At 28.7% G+C, this 20,225-nt stretch overlaps 2 protein-coding genes across 10 annotated transcripts in view; one reads left to right on the top strand and one right to left on the bottom strand.

Annotated features, from left to right (window-relative positions):
- The window catches only part of CSN3 (COP9 signalosome subunit 3), a 33,071-nt gene extending 30,158 nt beyond the window's left edge, over window positions 1-2,913 (bottom strand). For 5 of the 6 annotated variants that reach the window (XR_006226459.3, XM_016056098.5, XM_016056099.5 and 2 more), the window contains exons 1-2: window positions 2,472-2,765; window positions 2,246-2,375 (exon numbers count right to left, since the gene is read on the bottom strand). Coding sequence is in view for 5 of the 6 variants with exons in the window: in XM_016056098.5 (XP_015911584.1) it covers window positions 2,246-2,375; window positions 2,472-2,526 (185 nt within the window). In the remaining variant the exon portion in view is untranslated. Of the gene's footprint in view, window positions 1-2,245; window positions 2,376-2,471 lie in introns of all 6 variants that reach the window. The other variant, XM_016056100.5, reaches the window with a different exon arrangement.
- Window positions 2,765-10,816, top strand: Pmi (Transmembrane protein Pmi). 4 transcript variants are annotated; one of them, XM_016056103.4, is made up of 2 exons: window positions 2,765-2,967; window positions 8,393-10,816. In XM_016056103.4, exons 1-2 carry the CDS (start codon window positions 2,942-2,944, stop codon window positions 8,904-8,906), a joined length of 540 nt encoding a protein of 179 aa, XP_015911589.1. In that variant the 5' UTR covers window positions 2,765-2,941; the 3' UTR covers window positions 8,907-10,816. The 4 variants fall into 4 exon arrangements, with proteins under 4 accessions (XP_015911589.1, XP_015911590.1, XP_042909217.1 ...); XM_016056104.4 differs by having other exon boundaries at window positions 2,837-2,981; XM_043053283.3 differs by having other exon boundaries at window positions 2,843-3,037.
- The last annotated feature ends 9,409 nt before the right edge of the window (window positions 10,817-20,225 follow it).

Genomic DNA, 20,225 nt, shown 5'->3' with positions numbered 1-20,225 from the left:
ATCAAGACACAAATAGATACCCGAAGAGAGCTACGGCACCTAACAGAAAAATCTTTAACGATGACTTCATTGTGTATCAAGCAAATCTCTGTAGAGCTCAGGATCCAGAAACTTACGAAGATGCTATGCAATCTGACGAAGCTCAGAAATGGAAAGCTGCCCTGGAAGAAGAGATCGAAGCTCACAAACTAAATGGTACATGGGAACTTTGTGATTTACCACCTGGTAGAAAAGCCATTAAGAGTAGATGGACATTCAAAACAAAATTCAAACCAAATGGGGAAACAGAAAGACATAAGGTACGCCTAGTAGCTAAAGGATGCTCTCAAAAATATGGAATAGACTATGAGGAAACCTTCTCACCTACAGTCAGAAACAGTTCTATCCGTTTTCTCATTGCTCAAGCAGCCAACTTGGATCTGGATTTAGATCAAATGGATGTTGTAGCAGCATTCCTACACCCAAAACTGGAAGAAGAAATTTACATGGAACTCCCTGACCTCCCTGAATATTTTCCTCACAGATATTGCAAACTGAACAAATCCATATACGGACTAAAACAAGCAAGTAGAACATGGCACATGGAACTAGCTGAAACCTTCAAAGACATAGGACTTTCCAGATCGAAAACTGATCCTTGCATCTTTGTTTCAAACAAGAAAGGAAAAATTTTAATAGTTGCCGTCTATGTAGACGACTTGCTGATACTGTCGAATGACCGTAAGCAAAAAGAGAACCTCAAGACGAAGCTAAAACAACACTTCAAAATGAAAGATCTAGGAGAAGCCCACCACATTCTTGGAATGACCATCACAAGAGACCGTACAGAAGGAATCATCAGTTTAGACCAAAGCACCTATATCAGAAACATGCTCAAAAGATTTAACATGCAAGATTGCAAAGAAACAGCAACACCTTTCCCAACTGATCAAGTACTATCCAAAGAAATGTCTCCGAAGGACGAAAAAGAAAGGCAAGAGATAGGACAGATACCGTATAGAGAAGCAGTCGGAAGTCTAATATATGCAGCTCAAGGAACACGTCCAGACATTGCATTTGCAGTGGGGGTAGTTAGTAGATATGCCAACAACCCAGGAAAACCTCATTGGATGGCTGTCAAAAGAATTTTCAGATACCTAAAAGGTACATTATCCAAAAGGCTAACTTTCCGGAAAAATGGACAACTACAAGGTTACACTGACTCAGACTGGGCCAACGACAAAGACGACAGAAAATCAACAACAGGTTTTGTCTTCTGCGAATCAAATTGTGCCATAATTTGGAACTCCAAAAAGCAACAAACAATCGCCTTATCAACAGCAGAAGCTGAATACATGGCAATTTCTGCAGCATCACAAGAATTACTGTGGATTAAACAACTCAAAGAGGAACTGTTCAACCAAAAGATGGATGCAATAAAATTATACTGTGACAATCAAAGTGCTATAAAGATCAGTACTAACCCTATGCTATCATCTATAGTGAAGCACATAGACATTCGTCACCATTTCATAAGAGAAAAAGTCGAACTTGGACTGATCCAGTTGTGCTACATTGATTCGAAATCCAATACTGCTGATGTACTCACCAAACCGGTGACTAGTGAACAACTTAAGAAGTTCAGTATTGTATTGGGACTTTCGTGAAGTGGGGGTGTGAGAATATCACTCAACTCTACTGAAACTTTCAGACACTGAATCTGGCAACACCATCGCCGAGACTCATCTGATCAGTCTGTTTACAAACACCGCGTCGTTCAGACGCTCATGTCATTCATTCGTAATTTCCATTCTATTTTTATTTACATCAAATAAATATTTTCAGTTGATACCTGTTTCCTACGTATCATTGCTCAAATTAAGCTCTCACTAACATTATATACCAGTGAATTGATGTTTAATTTTCGTAGTGGTAGTTACGCCACACTATAAAGCTATTAGTATCATATTTTCTAATTCTGTTTTCTCCTTCTCAACCTCAACGTTTTTGATAATTTAAGCTAGTTTGCTTAACTGGTAGAAAGCTAGTTTTCGACATAAAAAACAAACAAACACTGATGTATACAAATTACTAATCCTATTGTTCAGTAAAATTTATTTAAGCAAGTAATAAGAACCATTCAATAAGTTCACATCAACTGAAATCTCCAAGTGCTACTACCTGTTAATTAAATATATACATAAAAAAATGGCAGGTAAAAAAATTAATAAAAATATAAGTTCAAACTGTAAAATATTTTACTTACAAGACAGCTAAAACTCCAATGGAATGTTCCTGAACATCTAATGTTTCTAAAACATCATCCAAAATATTGATGTTCTTCATTAATAAAGTTGTGCTCTTTGACACAAATTCATGAAGAGATTCGAACGTAACTATGAAAGAGAATAAAAATAAGCATTCAATACACTACATCAAGTCCAATACACTACAAGGTTTTATCAAGATATACAAAGTAAAATTTAACTCACCAGGGAAAGATAGATTTCTAACTTTGACGATAAACTGTTCCAGGGCAGTAACCATTTTTAAATATGTCTATTTTTCGTAAGATTTCAAAATAAAGATAACTTTTCCCTGAAAATTTACTCGCTTTGTTTTGATTCGGCTTGACACTCAACTACTTTCACTTTAAAGCGGTTAGCAGTTTATAATCAAAATGTCAGCTGAATAATCTTTGCCAAAGATTCTTTGATAATTTATTTTTTGGACAGCACAAAAAATTAATTTTTATGAAAGAAAAAATTAAAAAATTTTGAAAGCTCTCTCTCAGTCTGCGAGTCTCTGAAGTATTTATAACTTGAATTCATTTAATCTTAATCGTATCGTATCGTTTGTTGTTATTATTCTTTTGTTTATATTGAAGACATACATGATAGAAAGTTAGAAATTGTTTGATAATATATTTTCTATACATCTTAAATCTAATATATTTTTAAATATGGATGATTATGATGCTTCAGACAGGTAAAGACTTCAAAGTGCGATTTTTTACTCATATTTAATTTGTGTTTTGCAGTTATATGGCATTTCAAAAGTAAGATAGACTGTCCTTTAAATGCCCGTTAATAATATCTTTTAATTTGTTTTTCAATTTCACCTCATAACCTTTATTTAAAATCATAGTTTTTCCCATAAGAAAGTCTTAAATTATTTTTATTACATAGGCTTATGAACATTACTATCAAAATAGGATAATAATTTAATTTTATACTAATGAAATCTAAGTTTTTGTGACAAAGCCTTTATGAATGTCGACTTCTTTTATTTTTGTTAAAAAATATCAATAAAAAAGTTTTAAGAAATTTTTTTCAACAGGCGTTTTATTTCTAGATAAATCCTATCGGTAGAAAATTTTCATGTTATCTACACTTGTTGAACTATCTAAAGCTAAACTATTTAAAAATAATTGCCATAATGAATGTAAGTTGTGAAGGTAAATTTCAGCTCAAATTTTCAGAAGTGTTAGCCACATCAATGTATTGCAAGTATTTATCAACAAAATATTTAGATAAATTTTTCTTTAAATGAATATTATACCCAATTTTATAAGAACTAGGTTATGTCTTAAGCTTGCTCATATCTTTTACTGATATTCGTTTTTTGATTTTTATGAAGATATTTTAGTATTGGTACATCTTCACGCCAACAACCATTATCTACGTGTTTTTTAACTGGCAAAATTTTAAAAGTTACGCCCGTATTCACCATTGACCCTAACCCTCAGTCAGAGTTCAAAACAGGTTTTATGAGAGCAACTCTAGGTCAGAGTCCAAAATTTCATTTCACCGTGTATGTAACTGCGAGTTACTCTAACCCAGAGTTAAGTAACTTTAACCTGAAGATGTTCCCGGTTAGAGTAACCGCGCAGGCGCAGTAAACGAGTGTTTCTTCATTTACTTCGTTTTCGCCGTTGGTATTTTTTAGATTTCTGCTCTTTTTCGTTTGATAATTTTAATTTTAATGTTAATAATGTTCGGTTGCTTTTTTTATGTCATTTTTTTTTACTAGATGTAACTATAATTAATTTATATCAAATAAATGCTCATTAATAAAATGAAAATTAAATTTTCTTGAGTTAATATCTTCAACAGAAGATACTATATATATTTCTCAAATTATTACTAGCAATCGTTACAGCACTTAACTAATTTTTCACTCGAAAAAAAAGTCGTGGATAATAAAGATTGCGGCTACAATAATTCAAATGAATAGTGTGAGTAAGAAGATTGTAAATAATTTAACTAACTTTTACTTATTTTTTTAAAAGAAAGAAAACAATCGATACTTGAAAGAAATATAAAATTTAAAAAAAGAATACAATTCATTAACGTTTTTAGATTTCAATAATATTTATCGAGATGATAGATCTTGCCCAAAAATAAAAATAGTTTAGAGTTGAACTTCCAAAATAATGTGCAATATTTAGATATGAAGATAACGAAACGAATTTAAAAATTTTTTAATCCATAAAATAAAGCTACTAATTAAATTTAAAAACCTATACATTATTTTAAATATATATTAGAAATTATGCTGAAATAAATATTACTTAATCAATACAAATTTTGATCCGAGGTAACATTTTAACTACACAATAATTTGCATAAAATAATCTGCTGAATATTTCGAAAAAATATGGATAATTTGGAAGAGACTTATTGCTTAAAATTATATGAAATTAAAATACCCGTCTTTAGTTATAATTTTTAATATATAGCCTGACTACTTTATGACATATGGGGCATTTATACAACTGATATATTTCCATGTACAATTATCTAAATAATAAAATTTTTAAAGGCATAATTTTTTTAAAATTTTAAAGTTTCGGAATATTTGTTCCGATTATGACATTTTCCTTCAAAAAAATTGTTATCTTATTCACCATATCTCCGACGTCGATTCTCTCTTATCATCAGCAGATGGCAGCACAATAGTAGTCATTTATAACTTCTGAATAATATGAATGTGTTGATTTATGCTTATCTGTACTAAGAAGTTTATTATATACAATTTAATTTAAAATTTTTTTTTTTCTCAATGGATCGATAATATGTTATGAAGGGGAAGAAAAAAAAAGATTAAAAATACGCGAATAAGGATGATAATGAAGTTAGCATTAGTGATGTAACGAATAGTGATGGGGCCGAATACCGAATATTCGGCCAAATTTTAGGCCGAATACTTACTTTTTAAAAAATTTTCTTTTGATTGTAATTAAAGTAATTTTCAAATTATAAATTAAAAATGAAATAAATATCAACAAAATTGCTTTTTTAATCTTTGTATATTTAAAAAATTTTTAACAACTTGATTTTTTTTTGTAATAATTTAAATATCTTGATGCCAATAACAAGGCAATATGGCTTTTATAAATCTAAATAATTAATAATAGCATATTTCAGTTATTGTTATACTTGTAATTTATATGCTATTTTATTTAAGATAAGAACTCATTACTTACTACTGTTAAATGTATTCTTAACTTTCTTTTTTGTCAGAAAAATTTTTAAAGCTCAGAAAATTAAGAACTTCTTAAAAAGTTTTACTTTTGAAATTTTAATTTTGTAATTAAATAATTTCCAAATTTGAAATTAAAAATGAAATAAATATTAACAAATTTTCTTTTTTAAACTTTCTATATTTAAAAAAAAATTTAACAACTTGATGTATTTTTTGTAATATTTTAAATATCTTGATGCCAACAATAAGGTTTTCACAAATCTAAATAATTAATAATAGCATATACTTCATTATTCGGCCGAATAACTTCAGTATTCGGCTAAGCCGAATAGGCCGAATACCGAACAGTGGCCGAATATTCGTTACATCCCTAGTTAGCATAATCCTCTTGAGTGTAAAATAAAAGTATTAAATAATTGTGGGAAATAAAAGTATTTTTAATTGAATTTCAAACATTTCTATGGTTGCTTGCGGCTTTATGATATCCACAATAATAAAATATCTAAATTCATAATAATAAAGCTCGGATCCTTTTGCTCATCAATACAAGTCAGTTAGGAAAACGAAACTAAACATATTTTTTATTTGACCAGTAAAAGAGAGATTCAAATTTAATTACTCGATGCAATCTTTTTTTCTTCTCTTAATAGAAATTTTTTTTAAAAAATAGCAACGAAAATTGAAAACAAATGCTGTTAATACGGCTATAAATCTACCGCCTGTAACTGCCGGTCAAGTAACCCGCAGTTAAGAAACCGACGGTCAAAAAATATTGGTGGAATCGCTTTTGAACTCTCGGTCAAAGTTTCCAAACCGGGGGTTTAGGAACTGGGAGTTACGCGTTAGGTCAGAGTCAATGGTGAATACGGGGGTTAGTGTTTTGTTGGGGGTGTTTGGATGTAAGTTATACCTTTTATATTGGTTCCCTGCTGTGCTGATTCATTAAAGTTTCTTTTGGCCACTGCTCTGAAATGGCCAAACCTTGTTGATTATTTTGATGTGGATACTGATGACAAAATCTTCATCTATCTATAATTTATTTCAAAGAAATCATCTTTTCAGAATTAATCTTTTAACTTAGCTTCAAAGGCCACTTAACATTACAATAATAAATTGCATCGAATAGAAGTGTTAATCTGTTTAATAAGGTTTATATTAAGTCAGTCTATTTGACATTTTTAGTCCTTTTTGCGATTCCATTATTTTCATTTTTTTTTTTAATTGACGAAATATGTTTTATATTTTCAATGTTTCTTTAAATTGAAAGTTGTCGTATTTCTTTGAATTGAAAGTTACAAATTAATGAGAAGTATTCATTTTATAAAGTAAATTTATGTAGTAATGTTATTTTGTATCTTTTTAAATAATGTTGAAATAGGACATTTTCATGTGTATAGTAACAAGTAAAAGGATACTCGTTTTAATTTTTTTTTTTTTTTACTTTTTTGTTTTTTGTTTTGTTTATCAATATGAAATTTTTATTTGCATGTTAAGTTGAGTTGTAGTTTGTTAATTAGTGTTAATATATGAGTATATTCAAAATTTACAGTTACCTAATCTTTTTTTTTATCATCTTTGTATATTTGTTAAATAAAAATTGGATAGTTTTTTTAGCTGCTTATTGAAAATAACAATAAATAATTAAAAAAGTTTTATGAAATATAATGATTTAAAATATTATTTTATTTTTTTGTTTTAAATAAAATAAAGATATGTTGTTTGAAAAGAAAAAACTTTTGACATTTTTTTCCCCAACTCTAGTTATAAACAAGGTCAGTAAGTTGTTGACGATTTAAACCCTGGATAAAACAGTCACGTCAACAATCTAAAAAAATTGCATTGATATATTAATAATATTGATTTAAGAACATACTACATGTAGTGTTGAAGCTGAAATATTAAGTATTACTTTTCTTGTATAATTTAGCATATGTTAAGAAGAAAATGTATTAAGAAATAGCCTTTCTCATAATGCAATTATACTTTAAATATATTATCACTAGAAGTGCTAATTTCTAAGAATTTTTTTCTATTTTATTATATTAAAATTAGTAAATAAAATAAATCGTGGATAATTCTATTTATAAATGAATTTAGGCTTGTAATTTGGAATTTGTATTGTGTAAAGAAAAGAAAGCTTGCAAATTACCTAAAGCAGCCAAACAAAATAAAAGTTTTTGTAATTTTTATGTATCAAATATATTTTAAAGTAAAGCATTCCCGCCACAGCCCTTTGTGAGCTAGGGGGTCTTGGAGGATATTGCTCCACAATTTCGTAACCAACGGCATGATTGTGGCAATGGGGTAAGCATTGTGCACAAGTAGCCTTTACTTCCCTGACAAGCTGGCACCCATCAATCTGCTGCTGGGTGGGTTTCAAGCTACCACTGCGGATTGAACCCTAGCTCTTTACAATGGCAGCACAGTGCCTTAACCACTGAGCCATCATGGCTCAAATATATTCTAAATTTTTTGGCATTGTTATATTCTAAATTTTACTTTGTACTTTAATAAATATAATTATTGTTAATTATATATTGATGTATGCTTATCTGTTAGTAAAACATTTTTCATGCAATGATTTTGTCAGTATCCATCTAGGTTTTTTTATGGTTTGATCAAAAGCCCTTCTCTTGAGATTGATATAGATATATTTTTTTACTAATGTCTGCTACTTAAAATCACAGACAGAATTTTAAGGTTTCTTTTTAAGAAAATATGCTGGTAGATTTTTGTATTGTGTGAATAAATTTTTTTAACATCGAATGGCAACTAACTTACGCAATATCTTTATTCTATTATTTGATTTTGTATTATCATTATTACAGCCCAATGAAATGATTCCATTTTTATAAGATGTTAAACATATATGTAATGCCAATTTGCATTACTGATATTTGATAACATTATTATTGTTTACTTTCAGAGATATTCTAAAACACATGAATATTGCAATCATTAGAGAAATCTATGACGGGGAGAACGCTCATGAAGTTTTTGAAAATGAACTAGATCGTGCTTTAGAATCGAAGTGCTCATGTATAGTGATAGAGCCAACTAAACTCGGGGAAGAAACTGCAAGGTGGATTTCTGTCGGAAACTGTCTACACAAGTCTGCAATTTTAACCGGCTTCGGATCCATTCTATCTAGTTTTGCTTTTCCGGATAGTGTTTATGGTAATTTTCCTTTGTGTGGTTTAAGCTTGCTGTGTACTGGAGTGTATGCCCTATCCTGGCAAAGTGATCCCTGTTGTAAATACCAAGTTGAGACAAATCCTAGAAATCTTGAAAAGCTTCCTCTTCATACTTTAACGTCCTCTTCTCCCGTCGTTCTAGTTCGGAAGGATGACACACGTAGAATTGTTCTGCATTCTGCAATAACTTTTGTAGCTGTTGCTGTTTGTGCATTTAGAATATATAAAGGTGTAACATCTGCATAGTATATTTTTTTACATTGTCCGTAGTGTAATTGATGAATTTTATTCTATTGTAAAGAGGAAATGTTGATATATTCAAAGTTAATGAAGGAAATCTAAGTTGAGATTATTTCCATATTAAGTGATGTTTGCAGAAATTTTGTATTTTTAGTTTAGTTCTGGTTACATTTATTGCTATGTTTTATTGATAGAGCAATTAATGAAAGTGCATTTTAATATATTTCTTAAATCTGCTCACATCGGGTTATTATCCATTTTAATATTGCTTTTGTTACAATATTTTGATTCCTTTCATTAGTTTCAGTAATTCATAATGATATTAAGTTTTTATTTTTATTTTATGAAAAATTTATAATAACTTGGAACTACTAGTAGGGTTAGATTTTTTCTTTTCATTTATAATTTAAGTTACATTACACATGTGCTATGCATAATAATTACACAATATTATTATTATTTTTTTACTAAATTTGAATTAAAGCATTTTAAATTAAAAAGTGGAAATATATTGCTCATGTAAACTTCCTACCCATAATATATAATACAATTTCTGTTAGTGTAATCCAGTAATTAATAATACATATTATGTATGTTAACATGATGTCTAGCAATTCAGAATTAAATTGAGACAAACAAATTTCAGTTTTGCAGTTTAAAAGTTTTTTTTTTAATCATTTTAAAGCATGTTGTAATAAAAAATGTTTATTTTTTAAAGTGAAGATGAAAGGTAGGTGTCAAAACTGGATGATTTTTAAGCTATTTAAATTGTGAAATTATTTTCTAAATCGAACGAAAAAAAATTCTCCACGCTTAATTTTACTGCTTGGATCTCCTGAACAAATTGAATTGTTTCGAGGAATTTTTACTGAAATTTTGCTAATTAAATAGTTTTAAAAGTTTGACTAATTTTAGCTATAGCTATATTTCTTAATATTTTATATTCCCAGCTAAAAAATAAGTACAGACAAATCTTTTTGTACCAATTTTGTGAATTACAATTGCTGCAAAAGTGTAACCAAGTGTTTATTAATGTTCATAAAGTGAACAAAATACAAAATTTATAATCATAAAGCTTTTATAGTTATCATGACTTTAACTGATAAAAATATGAACCTATCTTTTCCTCAATATTTTAGCCTGTTTCAGAAATTAAAGGCAGTCAGCCCTCATATTAAAAATAATACTTAAAGGAAATTTAAAAAATTTCAAAATTTTTCTTCTTTATCCTTTTCAATATTTTATTACTAGTAATGTTACATAGTTTTTTTTTATGCTGAAAATTTGTTTTTTTATTAATTATAAAGAACTTTTTGTGTGTGCGATTGTCATATTTTGCTGTATATTGTAAGAATATGTAACAACATACTTTTTTTTTATTTTACGATTCAAAGTTATTTAAAAATGTTATAAACTTAATCAAAAATTATAAATGTATAATAAAGAATTTCATTCTAAAAATCTGAAATTATTTCTGTACTTATATTAAGAATTTTTAAATAACTCTCTAGTGACATTTCTTTTTTCAGATTTGATTGTTTTACACCTTTTTACTGTTAATCTCATGTTTCATATACATAATTATTTTGGATACATTCCTGATTATTTATTGTAAATTAGATCTTAGAGATTGAATCTATTCCTTATTTTATTTTCAGGTGAAACGTTTTCTTGTTTATTTTTAGTTTTTAATTTGAAATATTCAATGGACAATATATTAAATTTTCTTTAGATACCAGATTATCATCTTCTATGCTAAATAAAATTTTGTTTGATGTGCTTTTTTTTTCTTCTTTATAAGGGATAATGTTTTTATTTGTCTCTTTAATCTGTATGCATTTTGATTACGTGATATATTACAATATTCTTTGTAAAAAGAAACATAATAAAAAACTTGACTGATAGATTTTTATAAAGTATTATGGTTTTCTTTTCTTTTAATTTATTTTTTTCCAATAAATGTTTTTGACAATTTTGATTTTAAGTAAGATATTGCATAAAAAGTAAGTAACTGTATTTTTTATGCGCAAGTCTTTCATATCTTTTAAACTGTTAAGAGATTGAAATGTTTCTATCAATTGCTTAAAAAATAAATTGGGGTCAACACGTCACTTGCGTGGATAGCATTGTCAGGTGCATAAATATGTAATAGTCAAAATTTGATCTCTGTCTATTTAAAAAATAATTTTTCAACTATTGTATTTTATGTGTTATTACTAGAGCCCGGAAGTTCAGGCAAAATGCCATAAATGCCCTTTTCTGCCTTTTTTAAACGTTTTCTTCTAAAAAAGCCTTTTTCTTTCCTTTTGTTCATAAATGCCTATTTCTGCCTAATTTAAAATTTTTCTGCAAAGCTTTTTGTACTTTTGATCGAGCATAAATTTTGAAGTACAGAAATGGTTGACTGTCATCCAACGTATTGTCATGCATTTAAGATGATTAGGACTTTATTCCTTTTGGGACAACTCCCTCCCTCTGAGGCAGTGGTCACCCCTTGCACTATACAATGGCTATTCATCTGAGCTGATAGGGTACTCGTGCTTGAGTGAGCAAGGCAGGTGAAAGACATTTTTCTGTCCATGAGATTGACAGTGTTTGTTGTTTGAATAGAGAATAGAATACAGAATACACTTAAAGCTGGAAATGCGTAAAAGTTTTATTTCCTAATATGATCCATCTAACGTGCCTTGCTCATGCATTGCACAGGATAGCAGAGGAAGTAAAAGGTCTCTATCCTGAGGTAGACTCGCTTGTTTCTAGTGTGAAAAAAGTATTTGTGAAAGACCTTCAAGTGTTCAAAGAAATTGCACCAGACATTCAATTACCTCCTAAACCGATCCTTACTAGATGGGGAACATGGATTTCAGCAGACTCATACTTGCCTAGATAGCAACGAGTAAGTTTTGCCCCTTCCTCTTAATTAATTCCAGAAAGACTGAAGCTCACTTTGGGGGAAGATGTTACTTTCAGCTATTCATATTGAACCTACCTCAGATTTTTTGAAACAATTTACTGCTCAACTTTTAACTTAACTAACTTTTTTATAACTTTTAACTTAATTTTTTTTTTTGTATTACATTAATTAGGTCTCAAAGTTTAAAGTCATATTATATGAAAGTTGAGTCAGCAACTTGCGAGCTGGGAATCTATTTTGTTTCTATTATACTTAAGGCCTCTTTTCCAGTTCATTTAATGTTTTTTTTTAATTTTTTATAACCGTCGTTGAACAGCCGACCCAATTTTTGTGTTTATGACTACTAATGTTCAACTTCGTAGCCTTGTAATTTAGAACCCAATCCAGAAGACAAGGGAACTCCTGGATCAAGTATTGAGAGAAATTTGCCTTCATGGAGGACTTTTTAATGGTACTAACCCACATTTGCGTTACATGGAGAAGAAGACCATGAGAACCTCCCACGGTTAGCCTGACTGCAAAGGGACTCTAACACATGATCCATCTACAACTGAGGTTATTTCACGTCAGGACTGTGGTCGGTGACCCGGTTCACCTCATTGGAAGGCCAACGCTCTATCCCCTGAGCCATCGCGGCTCTCATTTAATGCTTGTCTAATTTCGGCGAAGGCAGTTAAAGACCATGAAAGTTGTACGAAATTTCATTTTCTTAATATTTAATGTTACTCCAAATGTACACCACACATGTGTTGATTTTTTATGTACTACTCATTGGTATGCATTCACAAAAATAGCTTTATTGGAGACTGAACTGACTTATATTAAATAAAATACTAATTTGTGTTCTAGTATTTCACTATACTTAGAAAGATATTTTGAACTCAATTCAATGCATTTGAAAACTATTATTCAATTTGGTTCATTTGCTAAATGTGTTGAAATTTTAAAAAAATATTTTATCACAAAAATTGAGAGGCAGACCGCAAACAAAGTGAGATAGAGAGCTATAATAGAGGCCGTATGCTCCAATTCTGAGTGAAAAGAAATATATATACATATAACATGAAAATATTAAATGTCACATACGTAAAATACACGCACACATTATCTCTCTCTCTCTCTCTCTATATATATATATAATATATATATATATATATATATATATATTTGAATTATATAAAATGTCAGCTTTAAATGTGAATTGAGATGCAGTGCTGGTAATTTTACCAGTCACTGTTGATAGAAGTTTGGTAACTATCTCTTTTAAATTTGCGAATTTTTTTTTTTTTTTTTTGTGAAAGCAAAAGATATTTGATTAAAAAAAACTGTATTAATTTTTCTTTTTTAAGAAATTTAGCATTATACGATTAATTTCTAAATCTAAACGAGTGCCACTCTACCAACAAAGCGTTACATTGTTTTTTATTTTTAGAAAGAAAAAAAACTTCATTGGCACAAAGTTGTTAATTCAAGCATGTTCTCACTAGCCTCGTGAAGACGTTTTTGTTTGGGTCGGGTTCGTTTTCTGATACTCGGTTGCACGACACCTCAATTTCCAAACTTCATTTGCCCAACACCTTTTTGCTCGATAGCTCATTTTCCCGGCAGGTAGAAGTAAACACATTACATTGTGAAAATTAATAAATTGAAGTGAAGAAGAATAATGTAGCTAACATAATCTAATGAATTATCATTAAGATCAATCACTTCTAAAAAGCATAAAAATTAGTTTGATATTATACTATCATATGTTATATGGTTAATTTAACTCAGAGGTCGCCAAAGTGGTCTATATAGGCCCCCAGGGGTCTATTTAACATAAGCGGGGGTCGATCTGAGCCAGGGGGTCGAACCGAACCGGAAGGGTCGATTGGTAGAAGGATTAACAGTATTTTTCAGATATGTGACAATTAGAAATAAAAGAAGAAGACTTGGAAATAAATATATACAGGTAATCTTCAAAAATTGAGCGACGATTTTAAACTGCGTTTTGTTGATTTGGAAAACAGTGACATCCCTGATTGGATTATTGTGCCATTTTCTGCTCAAATTGAAAACGTGGACATCAACCTGAAAGATGAGCTTGCTGAATTATTATGGGGATTTGAAGCAAAGACGCTTTTTAAAAATTTAACAATAAGCAAATTTTGGACAAATATAAATATAATGCAAAAATATGTAAGACTTTACGAAATAGCTCAGCCATTTATGATAGCATTTCCAAGTTCCTATATGGTTGAAGCCGGTTTCAGTCACGTAAATTCAATCTTAACTAAGAACAGAAATAAATTAAATGTGGAGTTTCGAGGGGGATTTAAGATTAAAATTAACAATTTTGAACCCAATATAACAAACCTTGCAGAAAAAAAAGAAAAAGAAAACACCAGGTACATCCATGTCATTGATTAAGAAGCAATAAATCCGTAGTGTTACTTTACTTATTATTTCTACTTACTTATAATTACTTATTATTTCATAAATATTAAGGTATTTATGTTTCAACATTAATATATTTTTCATAAAACTATTTTACACTATGTACTATTACTTTAATAAATGTTCAAAATCATAAAATAAATGTACAAACACAGTATCTAATAGAGTTTTATTTTAATTAACAGAGAATTACTTTTATGGGGGTCGATGGAGATTTCGAAAAATTATGAAGGGGTCGATGATCAAAAAAGTTTGGCAATCCCTGATTTAACTTGTAGAATGAAAAGTAGAATATATCCTATGGTAAATAAAAAAACTCATCGATTTTCTTACCTATTATAATAATTTTATGTTTTTAATCATAAATTCACATTGATTCATATAAAAAATTAAATCAAGAAATCAAAAGAGAATTACAAAATTTATACCATACATTACCAGGCGTGACTTTTCCCGGAATGTTTGTCTAGATTTAAAATAATTAAAGGAAAGTTTTAGAGCTTTGGTAGCTCAGTTCATATTTATTCTTTTTTTACAATCTTGGTTAATAAGAGTAGTAAACTTTCAAAACATTGCTCATTAACCAAATTGTTTGATGACGTCTTCACAAAGACTCATAAGAGTAAAATTTTCATGACCATTTAAATCTTTTAATAATATGTTTTCAAACATATGACAATTTGGAACAACTTAGTACATTTTTGTGTAATTATACAGCAATTTTTATACTTAATCGTTGTAAGTAAAAAGCTCATGTTGAAAATTTTCTTTGCCTAATCTGCTTTTGTTTTAAATTTGAATTGAACGAGTTATTTACAGTTAAGAAAAATACGTCCGAAGTAAGTGGTTGTAATTAGATTCTTGCCTTGTTAAAATGAAAAAAGAAGGAAAGAAAATGTCGTTTGAATTATTCTTTGTGTTTTACTCAACTAAGTATTTTTTTCTCATAAAACATCAATATTTATGTATTTTTTAGCATGTATTTACACATTGGGAAAAAATGTCTGGTCAAAGCTACCAGAATATAGTAAAATTTAACCATTTTTCCAGCTTTACACCAAGAGCTCTATAATTTTTTCGAAGCGATTTTGTAACTATTTTGGTAAATGGTTTCATGTGGTAAAGCTTGGTAATTGTGATAAAATTTGGTAATTTTAGCATGATATTTTAGAGCATGCTTCAAAAACCATTTATTAACTATTTAACTTTTTAACTTTTCTGTTTTGTATTCTTTACTAAATGTGTGGTTATAAGAACTATAATTTTGAAAACCAAAATTTCCGGACAACCATTACCAATTGAATGAGTAAACTACTAAATAAATGGTTGAAATACAGTATATTTAGGATTTTACTATCAGAAATATGGTTCATTTTATCAGAAATGTCATTACCGTACAGTACCGTGATATTACCAGAATTATTTCTCCGTGCATTACTTAAGGAGGATATTAAAATTATTACATGAAAATATTTGTTAAAATTATTAAGCATTATAAATTAAATCTCCTAATAAAAGCGAGGATTGATCTACATGGATCAAATAATTTTGCAACAACTTTGGGTTTTTGAAATTACGTAACAAAACATTTGTTAAAACGTATGGGTATAAAAGTAATTATAGAAATTATAGTTTCAAAAATATAAGGAAAGGTTTTTTACACTAAAACTGATGCAAGAAACAAAGGCTAAATTTTTTGAGCTTCGACAACAAATAAAAAAAAATTATATAATTCAAATTTCTTGTTCAAAGAAAAAAAAAAGTTTGGAGTCAAGAGCTGAAAAAGAATTTAAATGAATTAATTTTTTGTTTTGTTTACAGTAGACTCAAAGGTGACGTCTGGTGGTTAAGCGGTAGGGCTTCGCCCTGTCGTGCCACAGGTCCATGGTTCGATCCTCGGGCCGGGCAAGGTTGACTCAGCCTTTCATCCCTTCAGTGGGTCGATAAATGAGTACCAAGCATACTTGGGAACTAAACACTGGGGGTTCCGCGTTCGGCTGACCACCTGACCGGAACATCTGCTCCTGCACCCCAGAGCCCAAGGTCAAGAGAACTGTGATGGACACAGTAGGCCTTGGCCCTCTATGGGCTGTAGTACCGCTGAGTTTAGTTTAGACTCAAAGGTATTCTTAAAATCTCTATACATTTCCAAACTTTATTATTATTTTTTTTATCTTCACGAAACTGTTTCATTGTAAATTCTCTACTTGAGAATAAGAAAGTCATACTAGGCAACAAAGAAGAAAGGCAGTAAAAAATTTTTGAATAAAAAATTCATTATCTTGTCTCCTAACTTAGAATGTTTTAAGTATTATTATTATTTAACAATTCTTTTAAGTATCTCTTAGAAATATAGAAACTGGAGATAAAAAGCTAATTAAAAAACCATTCTCATATATGAGTAAATAAAGCTTTTATTCTCATTTGATATTGAATGGAATTAAATATTTCATGCTTGCAAAGCAACGCAGTGAGTAAAAGTATTTATGAGAGAAACAGCACAACTATCGACAGCATAACACACAGTCATGATAAGAACGAAAGAAAAAAAAATAAAGATGACGCGAATAACACTGATGAAAGAGAAATTTTTTATATGGAAATAAAGAGCGGACTTATATTACAATCAAAATGTCGGATTATTTGTCATGCATCTTCATTGAATAACCTGTATAAATAACCCTTTGATGCAAATGGGGCACCGGTGCCCATTTTATAAATTTTTTTCTTTCGTTTTAATAACAAGCAAAATTATATTTTAGCATTTATTTTTTTATAACGCAAATGATTCTAATAGCTCTCAAAAAATCTGTTAGATTATCGAATTTCATTTGTACTAAAATTTAGAATCCAAAAGAAAAAAAGAAGTAGATCGAAATATTTTTTTTATTCATAATCAAATATTATATTCATAATCAAATATATATACAAGATTTTGTTAATTAAAGTAATTTTAATGATGAAGTTTGAAATAACAAATAAGGAATAACAAATTTGAAAAATTATTATTTGGAAGTGAGTAACGTTTGGCAAATTTTTAATTTAACGTAACACGCTATATTTCATAACCATAAATTACTAAAATGCAAAATATAGTATTTTCCACTGATTTTGAGTTAAATTAATACAGAATAATGAAAAAGTACATAAAAATAATGTTTAATAAAAGTTATAGGTATTAAGGTTTGAAACCTTATTACAAAAAAACTTTTAGTGAATGCACCTGAAATAGAAATGTATTAAAAATGATTCATTATATTCATTTGCATTATCATTCACATAATTTTACATCTCAGTTAAATAAATTTGGTTCCAAAATTTTAGAATTAATAGAAAATTTATTAAAACACACTTAAAACTAACCGTAAAATTTATAAACTTCTGTATGTCACTTGAATGGGATTGTAGTAATGATTTTTAATTGTGTCACTAAATTACCATACTTTATTAAAAATATTATAAATATTTCATTCGTCAGAAATGTGTGTAGCGTAGTAAGAATGGTAGCAATTTTGGATTTATATGAAACCAACGTTACTCAAATTGTCAATGATAATATTATTTTTTTCTTGTATTTATGATTTTTATAGGTTCCATAGACATTGTTAATTTAAAAAAAATCACTACAAATATTTTCATATCCAGAAGATTGTATTTGACTCTTATTTAAAAGTGCTTAATTTATGCGAGTAAAAACAAGATTTTTATAAATCAATGTGAAATACCAATTCAAATTATGCCCTGATCAATAGCAAGCAGTTTTAAAAACTTTTTGTTGTAAGTTTGCAACAATTAGACAGTTTTAAATTTCATTTTGACAAATTTTCAGCAACAATCGTTATTTAAGTGATTTTCTGTTGTTTAACAATATATTGTTTCAGTTATAATACTAAAATTTCAACAATTGAAAACATCAATAAATGTTTCATTTTTTAAAGAAGAATTTCATTCTAATTTTTGAGCTTGTGAGTTATACTATAACGTTTGAGCTTAAACTTGTAGAGTGATTAATAAGTGGAAAAAATGTTTGGTTTCATTAGAAACTGGTTGATGTGCTTGGGGTTTTGTAAACGTAAGCATTAACAATAGCTAAAATATTTACATTTTAGATTTTCAATAATATTTCACTAATCAGCTAATTGAGCTATCAAAACATAATGAAAATTTATAAAAATATCTAAAAAATGATTTATGTGATTAATATGACGTTGAATGCTAATCTTATTTAATCTGAGTTTTTAACACACTCTTAAAATCTATATTTGTAAACATTTAACTTAACAAAAGTTGATATTTGCTAATATTATTAAATATTCATTTTATTTTGAGTTTAATTTTTTTAATGACAAAAAGCTTTAGACCTATTATTTAGAATGTGTTAGATTATATATTAATTCATTATACTTATTATTACTTATATATTTCTCTATCATAAAACTCCATTAGCAGTCTGCCTAATAGAGCATTCAAAATTTAAATAACAAATCTTGACGATTTACATAAACTGTTCACTGTTAACTTTATTACAAATATTTTTAAAATTATTTCGATTGCGCACGTACAATAATATTTGTTCGTTGAAAATAGAATATTCAATTCTCATGATGTAGTTATTTTTCCACAAATAAATTTTTTTCTATTTAGAAATTTGTATAATTTCATAAAAAGGACGTACCAAAATTTATCAAAGGTTTTCAATTATAGTAGAATACAAGCTCTAATTTTTTATTTTTTCTATTTTAACTAAATAATTGTTAGCTTGGAACTATATATAAATGCATGCTTTTCAATTATCATAAAGTCTGATTTAAATTAATTACTTATTAGTAAAACTCATAAAATTCAACTTTAATATTACGCACTCTATAGTAAATTATACTGTGATTCGCTGAAATAATGTGCCTACAATAAAATTTCTTTAAAATTTATTTTTCAAATTTCTTTAAATTTTCTTTTTTTTTTTTTAAAAAAAAGGATGATTTAGATTACTTGTTAATAAACTAAAATTGCAAAAAAAAAATTTTTTTTTCACTTACTTTAGTCATTTTAAGGGAAATAATTTATTAACAGAATTTTTATTCAAAAATGTTAAGATTCCCCCTCCCCCCGTTTATTTCGACTTTATTACTCGAAACAGTTTCATAAATGTATTAGAAATTCAAATTATACGCAATTTCATTACTATTATATAATATGCCTTATGAGGTAAATATTGGTTATATTGTTTTGCAGCCAAGAGAAAAAATAGAAAGGCGACAATCGCCAAGTGTGATAATTGTGATTCGTTTCTTGCACAGCAAGATCGAATGGTCCAAATTGATTATGGCGAATGGTATTCTAGACTCCGTCGTCTTGCCAACAAGTATATTGTTGAGGAAGGTTGTAAAATTGATGAAGAATCGGAAGACGAACTTTCTTATGAGAGGAAGCCTGGTGAATATATAAGATCTCAAAGTCTTCCAAATATGCATATTTCATTTGCACCTTCTGAAATGACGACGGAACTTGAACATCTCCCAAAAAAGATTCTGTCTAGCGAATCTCTTGAGTATGATGGGGATTTGGATTCCAAATGTGAATCTGTTGTTCAAATGAGTGATGAAAGTTATGATGAAGAGTTGATGTACAAACTGACAAACACTGATTATATTTTTCGGGAGTACAAAAGAATTAAACGACTCTATAGAGGATCGTCATACGAGTCATTAGCGGAAGATATGAATGGAATGTTTAATGTTGAGGAAAATGATGAAGAACGTGACTCTGGTTATGTGAAAGTGGATGGCCGTTGTTCTTCAGATTTGATGGAAGAAAAGGTATCCAATGATAAATCGGAGATGAAAATGAGGTACTTAAAATTTGTTTTTAATGCTTCGAATAGACTTTTTTAAAACTTAGTACTTTGTAACAGATTCATAATATACAAAAATAATTTTTCACGAAATTAATCTTATCTTAATTCATATCAACGTATA

Source organism: Parasteatoda tepidariorum, chromosome 2 (genome assembly GCF_982258835.1).
Source record: "Parasteatoda tepidariorum strain Cologne lab strain chromosome 2, Ptep-v5.0, whole genome shotgun sequence".
Lineage (NCBI taxonomy): Eukaryota > Metazoa > Arthropoda > Arachnida > Araneae > Theridiidae > Parasteatoda > Parasteatoda tepidariorum.
The sequence above is the reverse complement of the archived record's forward strand: the minus strand, read 5'-3'. Positions and strand labels throughout refer to the sequence as shown.